Here is a 26,829-nt window from a genome sequence, read left to right as displayed (position 1 = left end):
CCTAGAACATTCTGTAATCCACAAATTAATATGTGAAGAACATCCAGTACAGTTTGGAGGAATAAAAAAATTACACAAATGGCAATGGAGTTTTGATTTCCAGCAGTTTCATAAATCAGAAGAGTTGGAGAACGAAGGTTCCTTATTTTATCACACATAGCCTTGTGTAATGCCAGCAAAACTGCTGCCCTTCCCAAAACCAAACAGAAACCCTATTGTTGCGGTAAACCCCATCTGGTCACATGGAGAACTTAAAACCTCACAGCATTCTGTTTCACATGGACAGAAAGGAACTTTTGCTCCAAATACATGACAAGGGCCAAAAGTAAGTGTGCTCTACCTATGCACAGTATCTGAAGTTGTTGTTGCCTGCTCTTATTCACCACTTCATGTTTTCTATGATCTTGCCTTTAGCTTCTGGGATAAGGGTTTATCTATCCTGCAAATCCTCCGCTATTCTCATTTTTGTTAAATGACTTTGTTAAAGGATTCTTCCATATAGAACCAGATCCTTCTCTTTTAAGGACAGGTCCATACTGCACTCAATGCAGTGAAGTGCAGATGTAAGGCAAAATGCAATCCCTATTCAGAAAGTCTCTGAGCAAAGTGCAGGAAACTTGCCCATGATAATGAGGCTTGGACTGGGCATAGGCCCTGCTTGCTCAGAGCACAGCTGGGGAGGATGCATCTGACCACAGAGGTGTGCCCAGTCAAGAAAAAACATCACTATCACCGATCAAAATCCAATACTTCAGCTTGACTCAGAAACTCAGTATGGAGCTCGGCCGAGCGTAAACCCTAATCTGAACAGAATTACTTAAAATCTGTTTAAGGCAAACTAACTAGTAAACATCTCCCATCTGCCAGATAACATCGGATGTTTCGCATCAACACCGCCTGAAGTTGTGATCCCTGCAGACCTCGTGCTGAACAGCACAGAGCCTGCTGAATGCCCTGCTGGAGCTCTCCCAGTGCTGAAGGGGCCTCTCTTCACAGCCAGCCCTGCAGGCTGAAGCAGAACACAGTTAAAAACTAAGTTTGAGAGAAGCTGTGGGAAAAATGCAACTACAGTGCTGAAACAAGACTTAGTAAGATCAACTGACAATGAAAGACGGGGAAATGCCAGCAGGGAACATCTGTATTGCTGGCATGAGCTGGGTGGAGGGTTATGGGCGTGTGCCACATGTCAGGGTTTTGAGAAAAGTGCCTTCTTTCTACTCCCCAGGAGCCTCCACTTAAGATGGTGCTCTCCCTTTGCCTCTCATTGCAAACCTAAGAACAGCATTAAAAAAAACCTCTTATGATAACAGTTTATGAGAAAGAAACCTAAGTTCCTCTGGTCATTAAAGGTATTATACCACTTTACCCAAAAACAGGACTGTTAACCTTCATGTCCTTGGCCAACATTCAGCTTGGGTCATCAGAGTCTGCACACCTAAACTCAATTCTCAGCGGTAACCAGAAAGGCTGTCCTGCTTTATCCCTCACAAGTAAACGTTGTTCTGCAACATAATTCCAGCCAGAGGTGGAGACATGTGTCAGGACATCCAGTACTTTGGATGTGCTTTAGGCACATTTAGAATGGAAGAAGCTAAAATACACATCAGAACGTCTAGGAGAGGCAGTTTTAATACTCCTCTGGTAGGCATCAGCACAACACAGCTGTCATAGCCTTAGCCAAGGAACAGAGAGAGGGGGCAAGTCTACTCTTTCATTCACCTGGAATGGCAAAACTGAACTTTGATGTCCTAGTCTGAGACAGCAACTTCCCTAGCATGCACAAGATGAATTTTACTTGCTCTGTCAGCATAACTTCTTGATCCTTTATGGCCACCCACAGACTGAGGTAGAAGTGAGTCCCCTGACACCAGCTCTCATTCTCTGCCCTGGTTGGTATTTTTGCCAGTGATATCATTTATCCTAGGCCACTGCAGGGATCCAGCAGTTGTTGCATACTCAGTGCTGGGCTGCTGCGAATTTGGATTTTGCCAGACTGTATGCCACTCCAGAATCAGTGTTGGTAAATACAGTAGCCAGTCAGCTAATGCTGAGTTTGTACTGCACAGAGTAAAACATCAGAGCAGCAGGTATTTGTGTTGCTGTTTTACTGAGGAGCCTGGGAAGCAAAAATCTGTGGAAATAAGTTTTAGCACTCTTGGGCCCATAACAGGATATCTACTGTAGGATCAGGAGAGTGTAAACTGGTGTTATATGGGATTGCACCTGTAATCACTTCTCCAAGTGGGAAATCTCATAATAGAAGCAATTTTAATAGGGCAAGCACACTGCAGACATCCCCATTGCATCTATCAAAATGTAATCTCAGGGAAAGCCAGAATATGACCTGGTCCACCTCTGGTAATTATGAGGTCTCAGAACATATGCAGCTACCCAAATTATTATGTATATTAGTATTGTGCTTAGAGGCTGCACCTGAGATCTTAGCTGGCCTATAATTAGACCTGCCTAATATAATCAAATCTGTCCTGTGAGTGAATGTTTAGGGGCTATTCCCCACCAAGTGACAAGCTATGACTGAGTACAGCAGAAGTAACACGGCTAACCCCTTTCTCCAAGGGTTTATAGTCTAGATAGGCAAGGGAGACAGAAATAGATTGGCAGAAAAAGGTAGACAGGAGGAATAGTTTTAGAGAAATGTAGTATAAGTGATGGTGATCATTGCTTGCTCCCAGCAGCTTGCAGTAAGACTTATAAGGGCATACCCCAGAGGAATCGGCATAGCTGAGAGCATTACTGCTGAGTGTCACCGCAACCCACTGAGGTGACAGAGGGGATCTGGCACCAAGGTAAAACCCAGTGCCAGGGAAATCTGCGCCAATGACTTTGTAAGGACACAACACATTACCTAGATGAGCAACGACTGCTTTGCTTATGATAGTGGCAAAAGGCAGCCAGCACTGGCCATGCACATTAAAAGGAAGTGCGCAAATACTTAAAAGATAATGGGATGCAGACTGTCAGTGCCTCTGCCAATGTCTAGGCACACAGTCCTTCCAAACACACAGCTGGTGAAACTAGTGCAAAGGAAGCTTCAGCAGAAGTTATGGATTTCTGCAGACTAATGACACAGTTGAAGCAGGTGATCATGATCTACTGCTTGTATAACACCAGTGTCCAAAGGTTTGGCCCAGAAAGCAGGTTCACTGCACTACGCTCTGCAAACATTCAACAAGGGCAGACTCTGTTCCAAAGAGCTCGAGATTCAAGTAAATAAGATAAAGACAAGGTCACAGACACATTTAATGGCTTGCCTGTGGTCATATGTGTCATTGGTAGTCTACGAAAAAAATCCAGCTAATATGTCCTGAGCTCCAGCCTAGCATTCTGTCCAAACACCCCACCTTGTCCTTAGCCAGTACTTCCTTCTCTTAAACAAAGCAGGCCACAGAAAAGACACTTCGAACTACAGTACAGCCTTTGCACTGGAAATGAACACCTTTAAAAGAGGCCAACAACTATGTTTCTCCATCTAGTGTCAACTAATTGCTATTTTTTTCCAAATATCTCCATTTGCAAGTCAAACCTCCAAAAGTGCTGAAAATAACAGCACCTTCTTCTGCACACCATCATGTTCCTTACCCATGGGATCTGTCTCCAACACAGTGATGAAAAGCTGCTTCTGTAGAAGCTCAAAATTACTATTCTTCCCACTTTTGTCAGTGGCAATCGGTAAGGTCACTGCAGCATGAGCTCCCATTGAATGTCTAAAGCCATTCAATTAATCTTAGTTTGCTGAGAACTCAGAGAATTTAAGTAAGGTCAAAGAGTTAAAAGATCAGGAGACTCTACACTCCCACTGACACGATACTTCCTGAAGAACTGACACAGACACATAAAAGTTACTCCACTGACAAGAAAACAGAGCTTTCTGCAATCAACACCCTAAGCATATATACATTTACTTTGAAAGATAGCAAAACATCTGGGCAATCCATCTCTGCTTGCTGCCCTTGCATCATTATAGGGGCAAGTTGTCTTTCTGCAGGAAAAGGCTCTCCATCTTTTTTGGTTTACGTCACTTGTTCTGTAGTTATCATAGGGTTACCGAGACATGCCTATGTGCTTCCTCAGGTGAAAAATGGCCAGCCGTGGGTCAACTGCTCTAGTCCTGGGAACATCATCAGCCCAAAATGCCATCTTAGCCTTCTTTTTATCTGTTAAGTGTGGGGTAGAGCTCTTGAAGAGCTAGACACTGTTCTCACACACCAGAAAGCAATAGATGAAGACAGAAACAGTAGGATAGATGCAAGATCATAAGGCTGAAAAGGGGAAGCCATGTAAAGAGCTCTAAGCCCATGGAAACAGCCATGCAAAGTGGACTCAGATGTCCCACAGACGCAACACAATTGAACTCTGTCCAGGCACATTAAAGGACAAGAGGCCTGAAAATTTTTTCCCTTTATCCAGTCTCTGCTCCTCAAGGAAACCCACCAGCATAACCCTTATCCCTCTGTGCAAGGGAGAGGCCACAGAGCTAAGGAGCTGAAAAAAGCAGCACAGAAACCAGGCAACCACCAGCAGAACAAGGATCCCCATGGGGAACAGCAAGTGGGAAAGAAGAGGTGCCACTTTGAGAAAGAGTTACAGAAGTCATGGATTGTGCCCAGACACAGGCAAGTAACAGAACATGAAAGCGGCCTCAGTCAGAGATACACCAAACCCAGGTGCCCCCAAAGACGCAATCACAAGTGGCTCCTTGAGACAAGCAGTTCTCATGCATGACTCAACTACATGCATGTGCTTCAGCATCTCCCTGAACGTGCATGTGCTCAAACTAAGTTCAAAGCTAGTGGCTCTCACCCTAGTACTAGGGACAACACCTGGGACTAGTGCTGAAGATACCACCTTTTATGGCCAGCATCACACTGAAGAAAGCATCCCTGGAACAGCCCAGCCAAGCATGCCTGTCAACTAGCCCAGGCAGGGCTAGTAACAGTGCATGCAGGGATCTGCAGTCCCCACCCAGGTCAAACCCCAGTGCATAAGAGTTAAGCAGGACAGCATTCAGCCCAACTTGAATCACCAAGCTCTAGCTAAAAAGATCTTGACAGCCTTCTATCAGGCTAGCTTTCATTATCACTGCTTGGACTGTCTCCATCATTTGCTAATGCAGAACAGATTAGAAGGTCTGTCTATATATTATGAGATTCTTCCTGCTGGTGCAGGAATGCATTTCAGTAGTTATAATAAGTGGCAGCCACAGAAACCCAGCTTTTCTGATCATCTTACAATTGCATCCTTGTAAACAAAGAGACAGATGTTGCTCTGATCATCAGCAATGGGAAAACAGCTTCTAAATGCCATGTTGAACACAAAGCTGTGCTTGTATCACCCCCGCAATTGCATACATAGCAGGGGATTCCTGGCAGCTTCCCTAACAGAGGGCAAGCCAGGGCAAGGAAGAAAAGCGGCAGGAGTGTAATGTTGCCGGCAGTGTTAAGCCAGAGCAGCCTCCAGGCAGCTCTAGGATGAGCTAAGGTGGGGAAGCAAGGAGTCATGATTCATAGTGAATCCTTGCTCCAACTTCTGTTTCCTCTCTCCTTAGCTGCACAGAGTAGCCAGGTGAAAGACAAGTCTTATTCCTGGGGACAAAGCAGGAAGACATCGGGAGAGGTAGTCACTCTACAGATTGATGGGGAGAGTTGTTAATCTTCCAAAATAAGTATACAGGGCATGTTTGTGGCACTGATTGCTACAAACATCCTCTCCCCTCTCTTGGTCTAAAAAAAGAGCTATGCAGACAGGAAGGATGGAAGGTGATGGTAGGGAAAATGGTCCTCGGAAAACAGCTCACTGGAAATATTTACAAGGGAAAACATGCATAACTTTGGAAGCAGCCAATGCTGCTGGCAGACCAATGAGAATGAATCCTTGCCATCAAGATGACCACTAGGGTTTATAAACCCTTTGTCAGGAGATGCCAGCATCCATAATGTATGGATTCACACAAGTTCCCTCTTAGAAGTACAGAGCACCATGGTCACCATCCCCATATACTTGCTTGTTCTTCTGGGACAGCTGCATTTCCTTAATCTCCAGCATCATTAGCCAAGTACTGTTCCTCCACATGCCAATGCAGAGCCTGGTAGGAAACAAGGACAGCTTTATTCAGGAAAAAAGTGCAAAAATGAAACACCATTTTGGTAAGACACAGCAATAATTTATCTGCTTAAATGATAAATAAAATACTTTCCCATGTAACCTTGGCAGTCACCCGTCAGCATTCCACGACCAATAGCAGGCCAATGGGCAAACATCCCTCTTCCGCATTACCTCCCTCTCCCATCCAATAAACCCCACTCATGGTTTGGCATCAGTGGGTAGCATAGCAAGGTCACTCACAGAGCAGCTCTGTATGGCATCTTGCCAAGTATTCCATGATTTGTTGTGAGAATTCACCACTGAGCCCAACTATGTGCCACAGTGTTGGGAAGGGCCTCACTGGAACTAACTCTGCTTATTCCTCTGCGATCTTATCCAAAATTTCTGTTCAGAGAGCCTCACCTACTTCAGCTTTTGTTGAAGACTGCCATCAAATGCAAAGTCTTAAAAGGGAGTCAGTATTACACAAGTGGAGCAAAGACCTTGCCACAGAGAATCCATATCCTGCTAGAAAGTAAAAGCCACTTCCCCACTCTAATTCAGCTATCACCACCCAAACGTTTCTAAGTCTGTGTCATGCTACAGTGACTCCCAAGACATCACTGGAAGATTTGTGAGCACTTTATCTGTATTTCCTTATCTCCCAGAGTTCCTCTTTACAGCATTGTGTATGAAAAACGTCTGTGGAAGAAGTAATTCTGTGCTCATCCTTCTTGCTGTTCAACAGCACATGAGCAGAAACCTCATTGCCACCTTCTGTACCATCAGACTGAAGATGACTGCATGGCTATGCCATCTTATGAAGAGTCAAAGACTGAATATGAGTTTGCCCGTTGACCTTCATACCACTGTTTTTAACACTCGCATTTTTTAAACCATGTCCCAAACTGAAAAATACCATTCATTATCTAGAAAGCCAACATTTCTCATCTGCATCCTACAGCCAGAGAAACTGAGTCATCAGTTGTTTAAGCAACTTCCACTTCCCCAAAAGAGGAACTGGCACTTAGAGAACCCTCCTCTCAAATCCACTCAAACACATAAAGTTGATTCAGCCCCGGTATTGCTAAAGTAAAGTCTGCAAGAAGGGAAAGCACTTCTCTTATGCCAACACTGTGCAATGTCAACATTAAAGATGCCTGTGTCCATGGGTGCTCCTTGAGGTACTGCAAAGCAGCAATACCTTGCAAATGCAAGGGCTGCAGTTCAAGCGTGAAATTGATTTCAAGGGTGACCTTAATGCCCATTTAACAAGAAAGCTCCAGTCTGGCAGCCTGCTCAGAGAGGAAGGGCTCGTGTGTGGCAGCTGGTTATGCAGCTCCCACATTATCTGTTCTGCTGTAGGCAGACTAAATCCCTAAAGACAAGGAGAAAAGCAGCCTCTCCCACCCTAGGCATAGCCAGTGGCCTCCTACATGAGAGGCCCTGGCCTGCAGCTACCTGCCACAGTATTGCCAAGAGGCACATGCAGGGCCTCAGCAATACCCTGGGTTGGAGAAGCAGGTCCAGACCCTCATTGCCTTCTACACCACCCAGGCTTGGCAGAAAACCTTCTCCTCCCCCATCACAAGCCTGCTCCATGTGTTTTGGTTTTGTTGGGGTTTTTTTTGTTGCTGTTGGGGTGGATTTTTTTTTGTAGCTCACCTCACTTCACACCTGCCTCTTCAGCCTGAATTGGCAACTTGGCAAAAGCTGAAGTTCAGAAGAGAACATACTTGACAAACAGGCCTCCCTTCTCTCACCAGACAAACCAAGCTTAAGGCAATTCCCACCTTGCAGGCATCACACCTAAAGGACAACGCAAATACAAACAGCCTTGCAAGCAACAGCAAACATCCAAGACTGAAAGGAGTGTGACTTGGCTTTCTTCACTAGGAGAAGTGTTAACCTCCCCTGAGGTCACATCCCACACAAACATGGGCTTATTATCAAGGAACTGAAAGAGGCATTTGTCAGGCACCAACACCTGACAAAAAGGTCTCATAGCCCAAACCACGCTTACGCTTGGCTCTGTGTATCCACTTGTTCCTAGCTCTCTACCCAGTCGCAACATTCCTATATGTCTAAAAGAACCACCAGCCTCCTGCCAGGCAGCTATCCCTTCTACATTACAGGTGCTCTTTGTTTCAGGAAATAAGCAGTGGATTATTTACTCTGTTGATTCATTAATTTCTGCCTGATGGCTTTGGAAATAGTAGGCTTAGCTTGGCTTCTAGCAAGTCCCATAAGAAACAAACCATGACACCAAAAAGGTGGTTGTGCTTAGTACACAAATTCAGAATTCTGTTCATGAGCTATTGATACAATGGCTATGGGGTGTCACACAACATTAGCACCAAGCTAAAGGATCATTTGCATCCAGAATTTTATTCTAAGCCTTGGCTGAAGTTTTCCCCAAATCCTATGGTGTGTAAGTTAACATTACAGTAAGGCTTCCAGCTGTGAGAAATTTAATGGTACTGTTTTATACAGCACATCTCTTTAATAATAAGTAATGCATTGGACAGTTAGAAGAAAAATACCTACCCGGTGTATACTGAGCTAACAAGGTCACACATTCAGATGTTAATATTGATATGGTGTCACACTGAGCTAGAAAACCTCCTGGAGCTTCTTATATCCCTGCATTACAAATTTGTAAGACAGACAGCCAAAAGTTGAAGAACTGTAAGGATTGATTAGACCCAAACCAGAGTCTAATGGAGCTGTGAGAAGCTAGGATAAAAAACAAGATAGCCAAAAGCAGGCAAAGAATTTGAATACCCAGAAGCAGTGGATCTGCAAACCTAGGAAACAACAGAAAAGGCTCTCTGGTGGGTACCACAGCTTTGCGTTTCCCAAATGGGAACACCAGAATAAACCAGGTTACATAATTTTCCTACTGTTTAGAGTCCTTTCAGAGCCATTTACAATTTATCCTCAGCCATATGCAAAAAAAATCCCACTATCAACCTAAATTCTGACCTCTCATTTTGAGTGACTGATTCAGGAGTATTTGGAGTGTTACAACAATCTTTTTGATATATATATCTAGACCCCCTCTTTAAATGTCTTCAGAGTTCAACTACATTTGGGTGCACACTCAGAAGTCAAGGCAAGCCTGCAATCCTGCTCCTTGGTTGCAATCTGGAAAGGACATGCTAACAGCAAAGTAAGTGGTATTGCTTTGTTAGCTGTGCCAATAATCAAAACAGTGCGCTTCAGAGTGTAGTAGTTGACACGAGAACAATAAGGAACACAAAAACGCCAATCAATTTTAAGCTATTCTCTGGAAAACATTAAAAATGGAGCCAGATCATACCAAACTGCATGCCTATTGTGCCACTTGGAAAAATGCTCTTGGAGCAGGGCTCTGGGTAAGTTCCTGAAGAAATATCTCTATAGGTAATGCAAAAAACCAGGTATTACTCCCTTCTGAGCAAAGAGGAGGAGTTTGAGACCTACTTTTTTTGAGTTGGAGGCCAATATGCAAGAAAATGCGCCATTCTCATTACACTGCTGCCTCTATGGCTGCATGATGGACATAACCCCCTATACAGCTGTTACAGATGTCATGCTGCCCTCTAAAAGCAAAACAGCAGGGAGTCAGCTGACATATAAGAACTTTGCCTGAGCACCTGCGACTAATTGCTGGCCCACAGTTTTGTGATAGACTAACTACTAACTTCCAAACACAGGTATTTATGTGCTTAAGTCTATTGCTCTAGCTCCACTGTTGCTAAATGGCACACACACGGTATATCTGAAACACGAACTTGAAACCAGAAAGCAGCAGTAAAACTAGGTCCTAAGTATCTCAGCACTTCTTGCTCTTCCCAAAGGTAGCTCTCAAAATAAAATCAACACAAGTACACAGTAAATCAGTGACAAAATAGGAAACTGAACCCAGTTTGGATGCCCTGACTGTATGGAACTTGTTGTCTCCAAAGTGTACAGGACCCTACATTTTCCAGCACTTTGTCCAATTCACTTCTAAATATCTCCCAGAGGGAAAATTACTTCGTGGTCTAATAAGCATCAGTGTTGGGAAAACCAGCTAACATTTCCCTCTGGGGTTAATGTGGACTAAACACCATGAGAATTACATTTTGACTAAGTAACTTGGCTTCCTCTTACATTATTTCAAAGCAGCCTCAGCTCAGGTCTCAGGCATCAACTCCTCAGACATCTCTACCTGGTTTACTGTCTCTGTAGTATCTGCAAACAATCCAAAATTTGCTGAAGTCAGAGGAGGTAGTTAAAATAAAGCTTATTTCTCTATTCTAAGGCTTAAGGTTTGCAAAGATAGTGGGAATAAGTTTCCCACAACTCAAAAAGTTCTAAGGATGCATTAGACAGTTATTAGAAAATGTCCTAAGCAAACATTGGTCACTTCTGGTAACTGAGCATGAGGTATGTTATTTTTAACATGTTTGGTTAACCTAGTCTTAAAAACCTCTAGTGACCAGGAACCCCTGCATCAATATCTTTACCACTAGAAAGTGTCCAGCCTGGCTCTTTCTTGTTACAGTTTAACTGCATTATTTCCCATCCTATCTCTATTGCTATGGAGAACGGTGTCTTTTCCCCCCTCTCTGCATGAGTCTTTCTACATATTTTGAAAGTTCCATTGCACTTGCTTTATTTTAGTTCCAGTTTAGTCAGCTTTTTCCCCCTCCTTATTTTGAGGTTATGCTTTCAAGATCTACAGTTGTTCACCCTGTTCTCCTTTGGCATCTCCCCATTGTCCACATTTTCCCTGAAGTGTACCCAACAAATTGTACACAATGTTCCAGCTGTTTTCCCAGGACTGCGTAGAGTAAAAGAATTACAGCTGACTCTCCTGACACGACATGAGTACTCATAGTTCTTCATAAATTTAAGATTTGTTCATTTTCCTGCAGCTGCATACCAGCTCCATATATTATTATCTTTTATTCTTCAAGATCTAGAGCAAGCAGGCAAAGGTCTTCAAAACTACAGTACGGGATGTTAAATAGAATCCCAATTTAAAAGAGGATTTCATTAGAAGTCATCATCATCCTTTGTTTAAGAGAAAAAAAAAGTCTCTTCATCCTTTCATTGACTTATCTGTACTCTCTGTGCCAGGCTTTTTTTTTTTTTTTTTTAAGTACACTGAAGGCTGACAAAACCATAGGAAGAGAAAAAGAAATGAGCTATTCTCTGGAGGCATTATTATGAATAGCATGTGTTGCCAGCTGTTTCCTCTGGGCCTATTTTATGAATCAGTCCCGAAAAGCAAATAAGTCATTCAGCAGTCTCACCATAGGGTCACTCATGAGCTCAGGTTTGTATTTTAGCAGAACAGCAACTAACCTAAAAGTTCTAGGCTACTCAAAATTTCAGCTTCATGTTGAAAGAGTGATGCTATTGGGACAGAGTTAAGCTCTTTTCCTACAGAGTTAAGCTCTTTTTCTACAGAGACAGCAGCATTGTTTTCCAGTTTGTGCTGGGGTTGTTGACAGAGGAGCCATCTCTCAGGAGGGAGAGCACCAAACCCAGACTCATTGCAGATATTAAGCAGCCTTTTATTCTTTCCATATCAGCATAGAAGTAGTGGCCTCAGAGGCATCCTGACACTGACAAGGTACTACACAGGTCCTGCACCACTTCTGCAGGAGAAAGCAATGGTTAAGCTGCTGTCTAGAGAAAAAAAAGCACAAAGTCATTGCCATGCACTTCAACAGGTAGAGTCAACACAGGTAATCAAAACAATCCAGTGTGGGTTGAAATACAAAAGCCAGGGTATTAGGCAAAAATAAAAAAGGGGATTGTCTGCAAGTTCCCTGAGGCATATATTTACACCTTCCTCCACCACTTTGGTTCTGCAAGCTTGTGAAGACATGCTGTTCCCTCACAGGTTGTCATGCTCCTTCTTTACAGGCTTCATTGGCCTTTGAGGTGTCTTGTAATAGATGTTGAACAGCAAAAGCTAGTACTTGACCATTGTTATTCAATAGAACTACAAGACAAAGGGAAACACTTCATATTTTTTGGGTGCAACGCTCAGAATTATGATCTAGATTCATCTAATTGTACTTGGATCCAGAGAATTAGTTCCACCCATTGTAATAAATGGAACCAATTGCAAAATTTGGATGCTGGTCAATATTTAGAATCCAATCCAACAGCTGACAGCAGGCTTTGTTGCAACTCCTGACATTTAAAGAGTAAGGGAAGAAAGAAATGAGTAGAGAGATGATTTGGTACAAGAGCCCTGTGAAATGCTGAAACCCTGAATATCAGAAAAACTCCTGATCACCAGGAACAGAAGATGAGAAACAAAAAGTGGCATCATCCAGTCTTTTAGACATATTTGATTAATAACGGAAGGTACTAGAATGAACATTCAAACACAGTTCTTGGTTCTGGGTGAACTCCTTTCGGTATTTTGATTGGATTTATAACCTTGGAAATAATTAGGGACAGATAATATAAGACTTAAAGACCTTTGAGGAAGCAATATGAACACCACCTCTGCTTTGATATCATTTCATCTACTGCTGCTTCCAAAAGGCTCCCTTCACCCCACTCACTACCCCAACCACCACCATTCCCATCTCTGTCTCATGAGGGCTGGACCAGCCACATAACCACATTGTGCTTCTAAATACTGCAAGTTTAAAGTTGGTATATTCTGCTTGCAAAATACACACACAGGTTCTGGAAACTCCAGCTGAACTAATGCATTTCAAAGTCCATTTTATGCTTCTGTTTCAAACTATTTTCCAAGCTCACATCTAGTGGATAGGAGAAGCAGCAGCAGCAGCCTACATGGGTGAGCACCACGTGCTGATTCAGTTTCCTTAATAAATCAGGCTGTTAACTCAAGGACAAGCAGTGCCATCTTGGGGGGGAGGGGGGGGGCAGGGGGAGGCACAAAGTTGTCACATGCATCAAGCATGGCAGCAGAAGCCAGGAACACCAGCACAGGGACAGAGATGGGCAGCCACATCCCCTCGCCTCCTGTGCCCCCTTTACTGAAGCAAGAGTAATCTTACTTACCAATCAGCCTTCTAGGGGCATCATCAAGGCTCATTAATGCCTACACAGTATTCAAAGATCCTTGGAATCAAGAACTTTTAAAAGCACAGACTAAAGCTGGAATTTTAAGTCAGCCAGTTCAAACAGTAAACAGAACGCTTGTTTTTAACAGGGAAGGGGTAATTGGCCCTTGGCACTTCCGAGACTCTCACTCTGGACAGGAGAGCTTTCTGCATGTCATGGTTCAGCTCAACCACCAGATACAGGCTGCCTGCAGATCTCTGGCCTGTGTATATTAGCTAATGCCATCCTCCTGAACCCTGCTTTTTCTAGACAGAACTAATTTAAAACTAACCTTAAAATCTCTTCCACAGAGCCAGCAGCACAAAAAAAACCCTGGGTAGACTGGAGACTGCTGCTTCCACCATTCACCAGCATTTCCAAGCATTTGCAGAAGTAAGTTGGCTGAAGAACAGCAAAAGATGGAGGTTTCAGGAATCTTTCAGACACAGGACTTTAGCACTAGTTTTGTGCAGCTTAGGCAGCAGATGCTGACAGTGCCAGGAGGCTGCCCAATTCTGTTCCACCAGCCTTACTTGTTACCTGTAAAGAGTGAAAAAACAAGAGGATTTCAGCTTGCAAAACTTGACAGCTAGATCCCTCAGTACCTGGGTGCAAGGGAAGGTTTTCTCCAAGTTGCCAAAGAGGCTTTTACATTTGGAGGACAGCAGCTAAGAGCAGGATTTAAATATCAGCCCTCCAGAGAAAACTTTGGGTTCCTGTGAACAGGACTACAGAGACAGTCAAGCCCTCCGAATTCAAAGAGGACCTTCCTTTCTAGGCTTCGACAGTTTGAGCCTTCCTTAATCCAGGGTCATTTCCACCCCACTTCTGAGGCTGGGAGTTTTGACCTGGTGAAGAGGCAAGTGATGATATCTTTGCTGCATGTGCTTTGAAGGACTGGGAGCCCTGCAGCATGTGTTGACCCAGGACAAATTCAAAGTGAATTTGTCTTGAGTGACAATAGCAATGCCATAAACAGGCTGGCAAAAATGAAAAACAATCACTATGCCTACAGTAATACAGCAAGAAGATTAGCACCCCAAACTCTCAGCAGGCATTGCTTTGAAATGCTTTTGTCTTTTAAGATTGCCTCCCACCCTTTTTTTTTTTTAAATAGGCTAAAATTCTAAATTAAGCAAGCAGCAGAGATCACCATCCACACCAAATTGTAAACAGTACCCCAAATTAAGGGGTGCTTACAGGGATAAGCCACATCTCCAGACCTGAATCTCTCTCCTTAAACACTAGGATGGCTTGAAATCCTGCCTCAGAGATAAGGCAAGGCTTGCATCCATCTTTCAAACAGATCTATTCCAGGCCCAGTGAGTAATGCTGGGTGAGAGTCAAGAGAGCTGGAGGGCATAAAACCCCCTTCCCTTTTTCATATGTTCATTCTGCAAGATGTAAACCACAAATGAAGTAAACCAGAGGACTCAAACCTATAAAATTGAGGGGGTAAAAAAAAATAAAATTATTTGCAACCAAGGTTTTTTGGACTGCTGAGAGTGATTTTCCATGCGTGTCTCATGCTTTCTGCATTGGCTATTCGGGCTGAACTGCAGAGGAGGGAAGAAAACCATGAAAAAAAGGCACCACCATTGCTTGCAAGAGCAAAGAGAGGTTTTTCAAAGGGAGAAGGAATAGGACTCACCTGTGCCAGGAGAGGGCGCATTGACCAGCCGCAGTAGAAGCCTACAGCCCCGCTCGCCCGCCGGCAGCGGGAGCGGGACAGGCAGGCAGCGCCGCCGCCGCCGCGCCCCGGGCTCCCGCGCTTCCCAGGGCTCTCCCTAATCAATGCTTTCATCCCTGTTTATCCCGCACAGCTGGTCATTCATCTCCTCCAATCCAACAGGTTTTTTTGCTCTGCTCGCCTGGCTCCATGTTAGCGCTCAGCTGCCTTACATGACACCATGACCTACTTTTTTTCTCCCTCTCAGAGAATAGCAAAGCACTGCTTCAGTGTGGCTTGCAAGAAGGAAAGGCAAAATTAAGGAGTGCTGGCAGACCAAGCCAGGGCCCTTTACAAAAAATTCATGGCTGTTTGTGAGAGGTTAGGCAAGGAGAGGCAAGGCTGGCCTGGGCTCTCCAAACCACGCAGCTGAAAATGAGGCGATAACAGGAAAAATAAGAGAAGGATCTTGTGTTTCACATCTGAAAGGAGAGGCCTGTAATAACTTTACCAAAATCGGAGCATTTTCCCACCTGGCTCCCACAAAGCTTAAATCAGCTGATTCAGAGGCAAGACTAAGAAACACCATCATGGGCACTGGCAGTGACTCAGGCGAGGGAAGATTGTGGCTCAGGAGACACCGGCTAATTTCCATCCTCCCCTACAGACATGATCTAAGGAAAGTGCTCAGACCCAGAGCCTCCAAGATAATCAATTACATGCCTATATACCAGAAAAGTCAATCAGCTTAACCCTAACCCTAGGGAAATCCTGCTATCTCCACCAGTTTCCAGTGCAAATTATTGAGGATGTGGATTTTAGTCTCCATGTCTCACCTCCCTGGTGTTTGAGAAGAGATAAAATTTCCCTAATTCTGCAAGGTATTCTGTGCAGCAGACTGTCAGGAGTGCTTAATAACTCATTGAAGGGGTACCTAAAAGAATAAATTGGAAATATCTACTCCTAAAATAACTAGAATTTGGTCTGTTCTGTAAGGCCAAATAATCCTTCAAAGATTTTTGATTCTCTCATCCATCCAGACCTCTTTAGTTCTTGAGCTTTCAAAAGCTTGTCTAGCACATTGCTCTGGCTTACTATGGCTTGCTTTATATACATGGATGGTTGTCCTTGGTAGAAAGCTCAGAGCACAACTGCACCAAGGCAAGCAGTATTAGTCTGCACTCTAGCAAGATCAAAGAGTCAAGACAAACCATTTCCAGGCTGGTATTTGCTTTCTTCATTGCTGCAGAGCTTGCAGGACAAACAGAATTGATTCCCATGCTTGCAGGTCAGGTCCAAAAGAGTCCTTATGATTCTGGCTCTTTTCAAGACTTGGTTTGCAATGGAGACAATACAGACATGGTTTGGCAAGAATGGCATGAACCCTGGCAGCAACTGGATGGCATTTATGTGCCTTGGGATAATGCTCGCTGGGACTCACTGGCAGAAGTGTAACCCTGCACCAGGTTGTAAATGTCAATGCCTGACTAAGGAATAGCTCCAATCACCTGCAGCAGCAGCAGGCTTTTATATTGTCACTCTCAGAGCTTTAATCATTACAGTGCCTGCTGCTAGGGAGGACCAGAAGCACTCTAAGGTGTAGCACTAAGCTTTGAGAGCTTCTTATAGCCAAGTTTAGAACCTGGCCCTGCTGGATATTTGCGGGGAGCCACAGCACTGTACTTACTACCCACTGATGCAGAAGGGCTGGTCTACATTGCTGCTGTTCAGGGAAAAGCATTGCGTTTCACTCACCTCTCAGTGTCCCTTTAGTGGCTATTCTTTCCTGACCATGTCAGTAACCGGGGCAGGAGGTGCTGAATGTCCAGCCTGTCACATCTCACCTAAGTACAACACAATACCAAGGCACCACCCAGCTCTGTGTCCCAGACACACCACTTACCCTGTGCTGTTCTCGGCTGCACTGGCCCACAGGGCTGGAGCAGGAGATGCTGCAGCTGGGAATGCTCCAAGTACCCAAAACTCTGCTGGAGAGTCAGCTGCAGATTGCAGCCTCTCTCCTATCACATACCATCCATGTCTCCTACATATATGACCCTGGGTGGGTCTCACATTAGAAAAAAAACAAAACCAAAACATGAGAGCAGATAGACTTGATCTTCACTACAGGATGCATTTGTGAATAGAAAACAGGGCTCTCAATCTCACAGCTCCCCACCCCACAGCAGCTCTTAAAATGCATCTCAAAAAAACCATGCCTGGAAACTGCCCCCAAGTGCAGAAGACACTGTTCCCTTCTGAGCATCATCTTTTTTTCCAGAGCCCTTCTGGAACCCACCTGCTCTACTAAATCCCTACTCAGGGACAGCACACAGCAGCCCAGCACAAGCTGCTCTCAGTTTTCCACTGCAATTAGCATAGGTGTTGTTTATCTTATTTTAGAGTGACCTTGCTCCTCTGGGGAAAGCCCTTGTCTCCAGTTCACTCAGAAAGACACAGTAGTTGCTTCTCTCCTCTCAGCATGAAGTGACCTTGCAAATGGTTGGGATGGATGAGTATAGGGTAAATAAGAGTCACCACCACCACCTAGGCACTGAGTATGCACAGGCTCACCACTAAAGAGCTGGAGTCCTCCCCCAGAGTCCACATATAAGTCTCAGTGGCCACGTCAAAGGCTCAGGGAGATGCTTTCCAAAAACCATAGATTCCCCAGATTCCCCACAGGTTGCCCACAACTTGTGGATGGAAGAATAAAACAATCTTCTCTCAAGTGACCTACATGAAAAGAATAAACACGCAGGAGACAATTGGCAGGATCAAGGCACCCTCTCAGCCCAAACACATGTTCTTGGGCTTTACAGATATGCAGCCAGCATGCTCCAGGAGCTACTTCCATCTTCAGAGATACATTAGCATGCCTAGAGCATATCTACACAAGCATCCAAATTCAGATAAGCAGGGTGCTTTAGAAGCAGATCTCCCAATTGTCCCCACTTACTGCACTTTGGTTCACATCACAGGGTGATCTTAGAGTACACAACGTGGACTCCTTTCAGATGAAGCTAGACTGGGAGATACATGCCAGAGCATACCAAATGCATTCCAACCACCAACATCTAATCCTAAGGACTGGTCCTCCAAAGCAGAGCTAATCCAAAATAAAACCCCCTGGAAATGCAGATAGCAGTGATGTTATGTTCTCACCCCCATCTGATTTACCCCACAGAGCCACTCACACTGCTCAGTGACACCTTCAGAGCCACTCCAGCTACACATTGCTCCCACCCATCTGACTGCTTTCACCTGCTTCTTTCACCTGGTGCTTAGACAATCAGTCCTCAAAGACAATCCCTCAGCTTTTATTCCATGCAATTGCAACAGCTACTCAAACAGGGCCCTTAGCTCTCCCTGTCTGGATAAAATGAAATTAATTCATTGCAGTTTTTACTGCTTCCAAACTTGCTTTCTACAGATGTTTCCCCCACTTCACCAGGAACCATCATACTTCAGTTTCAGTTGCAGAAACCATTAACCCATTATGAATGGGCAATATTGGCCTATTTTGAAGAGATGGTTCTAGTTCCTCTGCCACAATAAACAATAGCAGCAAAGCTGCTTGGCACTAGCCATCTTCTGAGAGGCTATTCATATTCTAGTGTTTGTGCACACTGCATGGTTTACGGCAGGGATTTTGCATTGTTTATTTTCTGTTCCTCCGCAGACAGTGGCATTGTTAAACAGCATGTGTCCGAGAGAATCCACCCTCTCCATGGGATCTCCTCCCAGCTATTACAGCACTTCCCAGAAACCTACTGAGCTCTGGAATAAACAAGTCTCAATGGGGGGACTGAGCCCACACCCAAGAAGCAGAGTGCCATGAAGCCTCCATAGCAATGAAAGTAACTTGGCTCTGCATGAAACCTTCCTTTTGCCTAATGAAAACCCTGTGTTGTCACCCTTCCTAATGATGCTCTCTTGTCCCTTGCAGGCAAGAGACAGAATAATGGACTTTTCTCTGACTTGCTCCAACTGCGGTATAGGCCACAAGAGAAGATGTTTTTCTCCTTCTGACCAATGAGCTTGGGCACCCAAAGCATTTCACCTTGGACAGAAGGAGCAGAGATCAGCCTTTGGTGCAGATGAGCAGGTGAGGAGTGTGTGCCAGGATTTCTTCCAGCACTGAGAAGCCTCCCACATGCACAGTTGGTTTGTTTGTCCTCACCCATGCAAAGTTAGACCAATTGCCAGATTTGGGGACAGGAAGGAATCTTCAAGTCAGTTTGCAGCAACCGTTATGTAAATAACTTGTTTGTCTTTTCCCTGCCCTGCAGTTTGGGGCCTGGTACATCCTCAGTGGCATCCATCCATTCTCTCCTGGCAAACACCCTTACAGCAGCACTGGGAAGCCTTTGCTGGCATTCTGCCTTGCATACATACACTCATCTTTTGTCATGGGATACAGAGAGATGTTCTGCAACATGTTATATTAGCAAAGGTTAGGAAGACCCTGCTGGTCTAAACATCCCATATGCAGTAAATTAAGATTGTGGCAAATTTGATTCATTGATTCAGGCAGTGCATTTCATACTCACATTCCTAGTGTTTTTTTTCTGGCTGGCAACAATGTCCAACATTTCTGCTACACAAGCAAATCACTAGCAATTAACACATGGGCTCATTGTAGGATCTGTAGCTGGCAACCCACCTCTCTTCTGGGCCAGAACAGGTCTAGGCTGACAAGCAGTATCAATGATTGGTCCCCCTATGGCATGACAGGCAAATATTCTCAAGTCTTCCTGTGAACAGGAGGAGAAACACTCAGTCCTGCATTTCAAAGATTTTGCCATCTGACCTTAGATTTGCTCTTTTTTTGTATTGGCTTTGAACAGCATTTACCTATCTATCTGGGTCTTTCAATGTTGTTATCTTTACAAGACATGCACATTTTGCTCCTCTTTATAATTCATTCCCACTATAGTCTAGCTCACACAATCAAAGCAGAAGCTCTTCAGAAGCACTAACCCAGTACTAGGTTGCATAAAAATGATAGATCCCATATGCCCTTATAAACACCATGCCAAACTGTATTTGTACTGTATTTACATTGTGTTAACATCTACCAAATTACCAAGCCAGCAGGAGAACTTACACTCATTCACATTTCTAAACAAGGCTTATCATCTGGGTGAGCATTTAACTTTTTTTTTTTAAAAAAAGCAATATGTATGAAAAAAAGAAAATTTTAACATAGTCTTGGCCTGCAGTTTCATGTTACTTGCCAGAATTAAAACATCTGCATCCTGTGGTATCAGACTACTTGGGGACTTTGTTAATTCAGCAGCAGCTAGAGTCTCGGATGGAATTACCCCCAGGAGAGCTTTCTGTTCTCCTGACATTTCACATGGTTCAAAAGAAGAGAATTTAAGCTACCATGACTAAATTCTTTCTCTCCTTTACACTTGAGTTTATTTTCAAGCATACAACTCCCCAAAACACAGAATCAGGTCCATTAATACAAGCTGAGGATCTGAAACTACACTCTGGAAAGTTCCTTTCCTATCCAGGGATATTTTCTGGCTAGCAGCCTTCTGATTTTCCTTGGCTTGGGCTTTCTTTAGAGTTAGTAGCTGATCAATCTCAAAGCTTGTAATAAGAGACCCTCACTGTAGTTTTTCAGCTGAGGACCAAACCTGAAGTTTACTCTCTGGGGAGGCATAGGAAGTCAGAAGTGCCAAACAGATCAGAGCGATGGTCTATTAAACCTGTCCCTCCCTAACAGCAGCAGCAGAGAGACAAAGTAAGTTTAGACCTCCTGCCCAGGGTCATGAAATCTTTTCCTGGCCTGACAAACTGGAGAGTAGATTGTATTCTTAGGCAAAAAGCTGTGATATTCCCTTTTAATCTGTACAGTTATAGGCAATACCTCTTATTACTTATAGATGTACATAGTAAACAATAAGATTCATCCCAAGACCTCTGTGAGATATCTCCAGTACTACAGCAAACCAAACCAAATCACCTAGCCCAGATTTGAAGCAGAGGCTGAAGTCAGTATACAGTAAAAGTTATCTGTCCTTTAGAGGTAGGTGTAACAGCTTCACTGTGCTGTAGGTTCTGACTGTGCTGTAGGTTCAGGAGAATTATGGTTGCCTCTTCCAGTATAAAGAGATGTTCAGCAGGATTTGAGCAGCAAAGCACATCAGTGCCCAGACCAGTCACAGCTGAAAACTGGAGAACATAACGAGGGGCAAACCTGAACCAGACCAGAGTCTGGGGACAAGCGGCTCAGTGGGTCACACTAGACCCTGTTGCACAGACAAGTAGCATTACCTCAGAGCACTGGTATTCAAGAGGGTTCCACCATAGGACCACTCAGGCAGGCTTTGATCATAGACTATTTTTCTTGCTGTTTACTCATAAGTCACACTCTCCAGCTTCTCTTGCTCAGGTCACTGGACAGTGATGGCTTTCCATCTGCTGTCTTGGGCTTGATCTAAATGGACAGGCAGAAGAGAGAAAAGACCCTCTAAAAGTGTTCCTTAACTGTCCATTAAACCTGCGACACCAGAGTGGAAGAGTGGTCATAGGCTTTGATTCCTCATGCACTGACTATGTATCATTGTGGACATACAAAAGTACAAATTCAAATTGATGCGTTATAGTCTAAGTACTAGTCTATAGCTATTATATTGATGGTGGAAGGCAAAGCACAATGATGTTTGGAATTCATCATGCATGCCTTATTATAACTTTCTGCTTATTCTTCATGTTTGAGACATTTATCAGATCTAGAACAAAAGGAACACAGATCCCTACTTTCAGGCCAACAAAATTAGAGGAGATGATTTTCAGATACTTCAGTTTTGAACTACACATGCATTTGGTAGACAATGCAAGTGAAAAGCTTTGTAGTTAGGAACTTGGGCATAAAACCCAAGGGAGTTCCCGGGTGGTCATGTCCAACTCTCCAGGCAGCCATATTTTACAAAGCATTTTTGGATCATTTCTGCAGGCAAGTTCATGCTCAGGTCTTGGATTTCAACCAGGATTTTTTCCTAGTTTTGTATTTGTGATGGTGATGCCGATACACTCTCACTTCACTCTTGTAGCAGTATATGTTGACTATACAGGGTGAGCAGAAGCAAGGTATGGTTCAAGAAAGGATTTCATGCATGAAGAAGGATTTAAGCATATCTATCAGTGTTAAAAAAGAAATCGCTCCTTTTGTCAGGAAAACTAATCTGCATCAAGGCGTGGTTGTTTCATGCTACTTCAGGGCTGAACTGAAAAACCATATAGGAAGATGCCCTTTGCTTACCCCAGCAGACTTCTCCCTTGTTTCTTTGAGAAACTCAGAATCTGATAAAAAGGGATCACCACAGGAGCAGCTAGGACACACACATCCTGACAACCCCTGGCATGCAGGATGGACCAGCTGCATTTTCTAAGAACCAGTTCACCCATTCTGCAAGGGAAGAAGCAAGGCACAAGAATTTGCCTGTGGTCCACAACTTATTTATAGCCACAACTACAGTTAGAGCTCAAGTCTTCCTGGCCACTAGGAAAGCACAGTCTGAGCTCCAGCCATCTGTTTGAGGGTTAGGCAACCTCAAACTCTGCCAGCTCCTAAGCTTTAAAGAAAATAGGGTTCTTTTTTCTTCCCTTAAAGCTCCTCCTGAGTCTAGATTCAAGTGCCCAACAGTAACATTTCCAAAATGCCTCAGTGATTTGGGAGCACAAGTCACAGTAATTTCATGCAGACACTGTGGTGAAGACTGACCACTGACCAACTCCTAGTATGGAAAAATTTTGTCCACCATCATTCTGAAAGATGGTAAGGAAAGGGCTAATCTCCAGAGAGCCTCAGTACAGTCTTTGAAAAACATCTTAGTAATACTTTGTCATGCGCAGCGTCAATGCTGGAGTTGCTAGAACTCATTCCTCTGGGATATAAATTCTTTTCTCCAAAGTGATATTTAAACTATATAGTCATTGTTTTTGAGCACAGTTCAAGACATTCCTTTTCCCTTAACATATATGCCTGTTTGACCTAAAATTAAGAGTTGTGAGAACTCTGAAAGACTTTTGATAAGTGAGCCGAACTGTATGTGAAGGAATGCAATAAATTAATCTTGAAGTCAGGGAAGGTCCACTATCTAAACTGTAGATTTCAGTTAGGGTAACAGAACATCTTAGAAAAGTCCAAATCTAGCCTGGAATTTACCTGTGTCTTTTGTGATGAACATATTTCTTAATATCAGAGTGAGTCCAGTTTTCTTAACATCTACCCTGTTGTCTCAAAGTGGCCCTTCCTACACGATCTGGAAAAAAAACAAACCCAAAACCCAAACACCAAATGCTTCCCAGAGCATTGGTGGGATCTTTTGGCTGAAAGGGCCAACTGAGGGGTCATAAAATGCTGGCATTTACTTTCAGCGTAGAAGAGAAATCCCATCCCTCCTCCTTCCACAAAAGCTTCAGGAAATGCTTCAGGACCAGTATTTGCTGCTAGCAGAAGCCTTATTCCACATAACCTCCCAGGGGAAGTCTCACAAGAAGAAAGGCTCTCCAAGACAAAGATCTCTTCCAACCAGCTAGAAAACAACATGCCTTCATTAAAATCTACTCAAGATACTGGGAATTTTGCAGAGCTATGCTACGGATTTGTACAATACCTCATATTACAGATTTCTGGTCTCCAAAGACAATGTGAAAGAAGGGATGGGTGGGAGAAGAAGCCTACAATGGGGACTTCTAATTTGTGGTCTTGTATCTGGCACCCTTATTAGAGTAGCACAGGGGAGATCGGGACTCCCCAGCATTGTATACCTGCTGTATCCAGGGATGAGTGAACACTCAGTTGCTTGATTTGCCACTGTCCATACACACCTCCCCCATTCAGAGAGGTGCAGGTAAAAGCTCTTGTTACTCCCTCACTGTCCATCACAGGTAGCATCTGTCAGCCCTGACTAGTCACTCAAAAGCACACAGAGGTGGTCCCTGCCCAAAGCAGCTCACAGACCTGATGACAGAGAAAGGTAACACAAGTTGTCCAATGACACACACCAGTTCAAAGCCAAGAACAGAGCCCAGGAGCCCTGGTTTGCAATCAAAGCCCTTATCCCCTTCACCTGCATGCTTGCTATCACCAACTGACAGCACATGATGCAGATCTGGGGGTGAAAACAGACTTGCATCTGAACATGTTGGCACATCAAAACAGAGTGAACTTTTTCCTCCTTAGCACAAGTCTAACCTAAATCACTACTGAACAGAACAAAGGACCTTCTAAGGACCACAGAAAAAAGAAGCCCTGCTAATGAACTGTCTGTTCAGTAAAGGAAAGGCCTTAGAACCTCTGGGATGAAAGCAAAAAAAAATAAATGTGGACCATAAAATTAAATGGTCACAGAACACCAGCTTGGCAAGGACTCCATGCCAGCTGAGCAACTCTAACATCTGGGAGCCATGAGTGCCTCAGATCATGGGCTCCCAGACATGCGCTCAACACCACGAACAAAGTGTTTCAAAACAAAGGGTAAGGTGGGGGCCAGGCTGGATTTACTTACTAGCAGCATCCAAACACGTGCTGACAGAGGGGGCCAGGAAACCAAGCCAGTTGGGGAGGACAGCCAGTTATCACTCAGCAGGCAGGTAGGGAGCCATCTCACAGCACGTCATCCACTTCCATCAGAGTCTCAGTTCCTCCATTAGCACGGCCAGGCTTGCTGTGAGGAGTTGGCAGTGACCATCACCTAACTACACCAAAGCTGCTCTCCCCAACCTACCAAACCACAGTCCTTCTCCAGAGCTAGGAGCTCTACAGCATAACTTCTCTACCCTCCATCACCTTGAAAAAGAAGTAGGAAGAGGTGGCATCATCAGTATTGCCTTTGTTGCTGGGTAGAGGTGGCATCATCAGTATTGTCTTTGTTGCTGGGTTGGACTTTGTCATTGCCTGTTCCTTGCTCCTCACCAAGAGCATCCTAGAAACAGCCGACTCTGAACAGACAGAGCCAGCACCAGGCATAAGAGAGGACCTAGCACAGTCATGGGCCCTCTTGAAAGACAAGGTGCAACCATCGGGAATAGAAACTACAGGTATTTTACTTCCCACACACACAAACACCACATTAGAAAATTCTCTGGAAAGCAAGAAAAAAAATCCCCTTCTGCTCCTTAAAAGCTGCCAACGCTTCCCAGACAGGGAAAGGGAAGGGAAGGGTCAGTCAAACACCAAAAACACCAAGTAAATGGAATGACAGATATACATTTTGGCACACAATTGCCTCTCCAGACAGCTTCTGCAAGGCCTAAGCAGCCTAACAAGCATGTGAAGACCAAGAAAATTTCAAGTGGCAATGAACTACGCTGCTCTGAATTAGGTCAAGATTTCCTAGCCTGCCTACTTCTATTAGGCCTGACTTCGGTTTTGCCTGCAACCCATCACTGAAACCTTCCATCATGCTGCTCGTTTACCTGTGAGAAAAGATGGCTTTGTGATCAGATGTTAGTTTAGGTTTCAGACAGGCTGGGGTCAGCTCCCATCCTAGTCCACCACTTGCTCCCTGTGGTCGTCCCACACCTCCACTTGTATAAGCAGGCAGTGAATACGTTAGCAATCTACACCATTATGGCTCAATTATGACAAGGTCCATAAAAAAAAAAAGCTATGAATGCATCGGAGTCTGCAAATCTCTCCCTTCCTCCCCATTCTACCCTAGGCTTGTGTTTTGTTTTGTTTCCCCCCCACCCCCTTTCCTGGGAAATGTCATGAAGGAGGGTGGAGTGGGTCAGGCTATGTACAAATATTCAGACAGTCTCTTAGCAATAAATGGATCTCAGTCAGTTCTATTATCTGTCTGGCTGTGGCTCCTATTATTGGCTGTGAATTGTAGCAGCGATCTCTGGAACAGCATTCAGCTACCATCATAACTAGCTTCCACACCCTCCAAAGACCATACTGTAACAAGGCATGCTGGATAATACTTGCCATTAGAAGAGGGAACATAAAGGATTCAAGCTATGACTAACACAGTAAAAAGCTCTGGACGGGGTTTTACATTCACTGACCCTGGTTGGTTATTAAAGAAAATTCTAGGTTCAAAACCTAGACCTGTATTTTATACCGCACATCAGCTGATTTACACAAAAAGCTGATTTCATCCTGTTCTTGCTCAGTCCTCCCCACTATCCTAAATCTTCAAGGAAGACTGCAGCTGGAGAGCAGGGAAGGCACAGCACAGGTCTGCCTGGAGCTTACAGTCCCCAAATGGGGACTGCAAGCCTAAAGCAGTGAGCTTGTCCTGCCCTACAAAGTGCCTCGGAGCCACAATGCACCATAAACGGGGACACCACAAGGAGTCTAGCAATTCAGGGCTGAAAGCCTCCAAAGCAGCACTCAGATGGCTCCTTGTTAGGAACAGGAATTTTGGGATCCAAACCCACATCTGACTTCCTCGTGTTTTTCACAAGTCCTTGAGTTCATTTCGGGCCCGTCTGCAAAGCCTAGATTGAAATCTAATATCCTTCCCCAGGGTATGATGGGGGTTTTAAGAGAAAACTACTTAGGTCTCCCTCCCATAGCCAGCAAAGCAAGGCCACAAACATTAACTCCACCAAAGCTCATTTTCTTATGGGTTTCTACCTGGCGATGGATTGGTTTCAGCCTCCCAGGTGCACAAGCTCTGAACAGAGGCTTTCCTGAAACTGGGATATTTTAAAAGCCTCCCTCTCTTGCACAGCTTCCCTGATGCTTTTCTCACTTGGACACCTATTTCATAGCAGGGCTTAATATCTGACTATTACCCTTCATTCAGCATGGCTGAAAAATTAGTCATCAACCTAAAAAGTTATTAGAAAACACTTGATACTATGATTGCTTTCCTGTGGAATGAAGGAAAGGGAAGAAGAGGTGGGGGAGGGAAGGTGAGTGAACCCTTGCACTTACAGTCAGGAAGGCTTTTCCAGCACAGGCACAGCTCTCCCGGGAACCTCAGCCCACAGGAGAGCACCCAAGATCCCAGCCT

General features: G+C 44.3%; 1 protein-coding gene across 1 annotated transcript; it reads right to left on the bottom strand.

Annotated features, from left to right (window-relative positions):
* LOC148050827 (uncharacterized) lies at nucleotides 1-26,795 on the bottom strand. Its single transcript, XM_087740524.1, has 4 exons — nucleotides 26,751-26,795; nucleotides 13,463-13,572; nucleotides 6,019-6,103; nucleotides 1-1,009 (listed from the first exon to the last, which is right to left on the bottom strand). Exons 2-4 carry the CDS (start codon nucleotides 13,543-13,545, stop codon nucleotides 839-841), a joined length of 339 nt encoding a protein of 112 aa, XP_087596650.1. The 5' UTR covers nucleotides 13,546-13,572; nucleotides 26,751-26,795; the 3' UTR covers nucleotides 1-838.
* Between the last annotated feature and the right edge of the window lie 34 nt (nucleotides 26,796-26,829).

The sequence above is a fragment of the Nipponia nippon genome, unplaced genomic scaffold (assembly GCF_047370975.1).
Source record: "Nipponia nippon isolate SJK-2023a ecotype South Korea unplaced genomic scaffold, ASM4737097v1 scaffold_7, whole genome shotgun sequence".
In the NCBI taxonomy this organism is placed as follows: Eukaryota; Metazoa; Chordata; class Aves; order Pelecaniformes; family Threskiornithidae; genus Nipponia; species Nipponia nippon.
The sequence above is the reverse complement of the archived record's forward strand: the minus strand, read 5'-3'. Positions and strand labels throughout refer to the sequence as shown.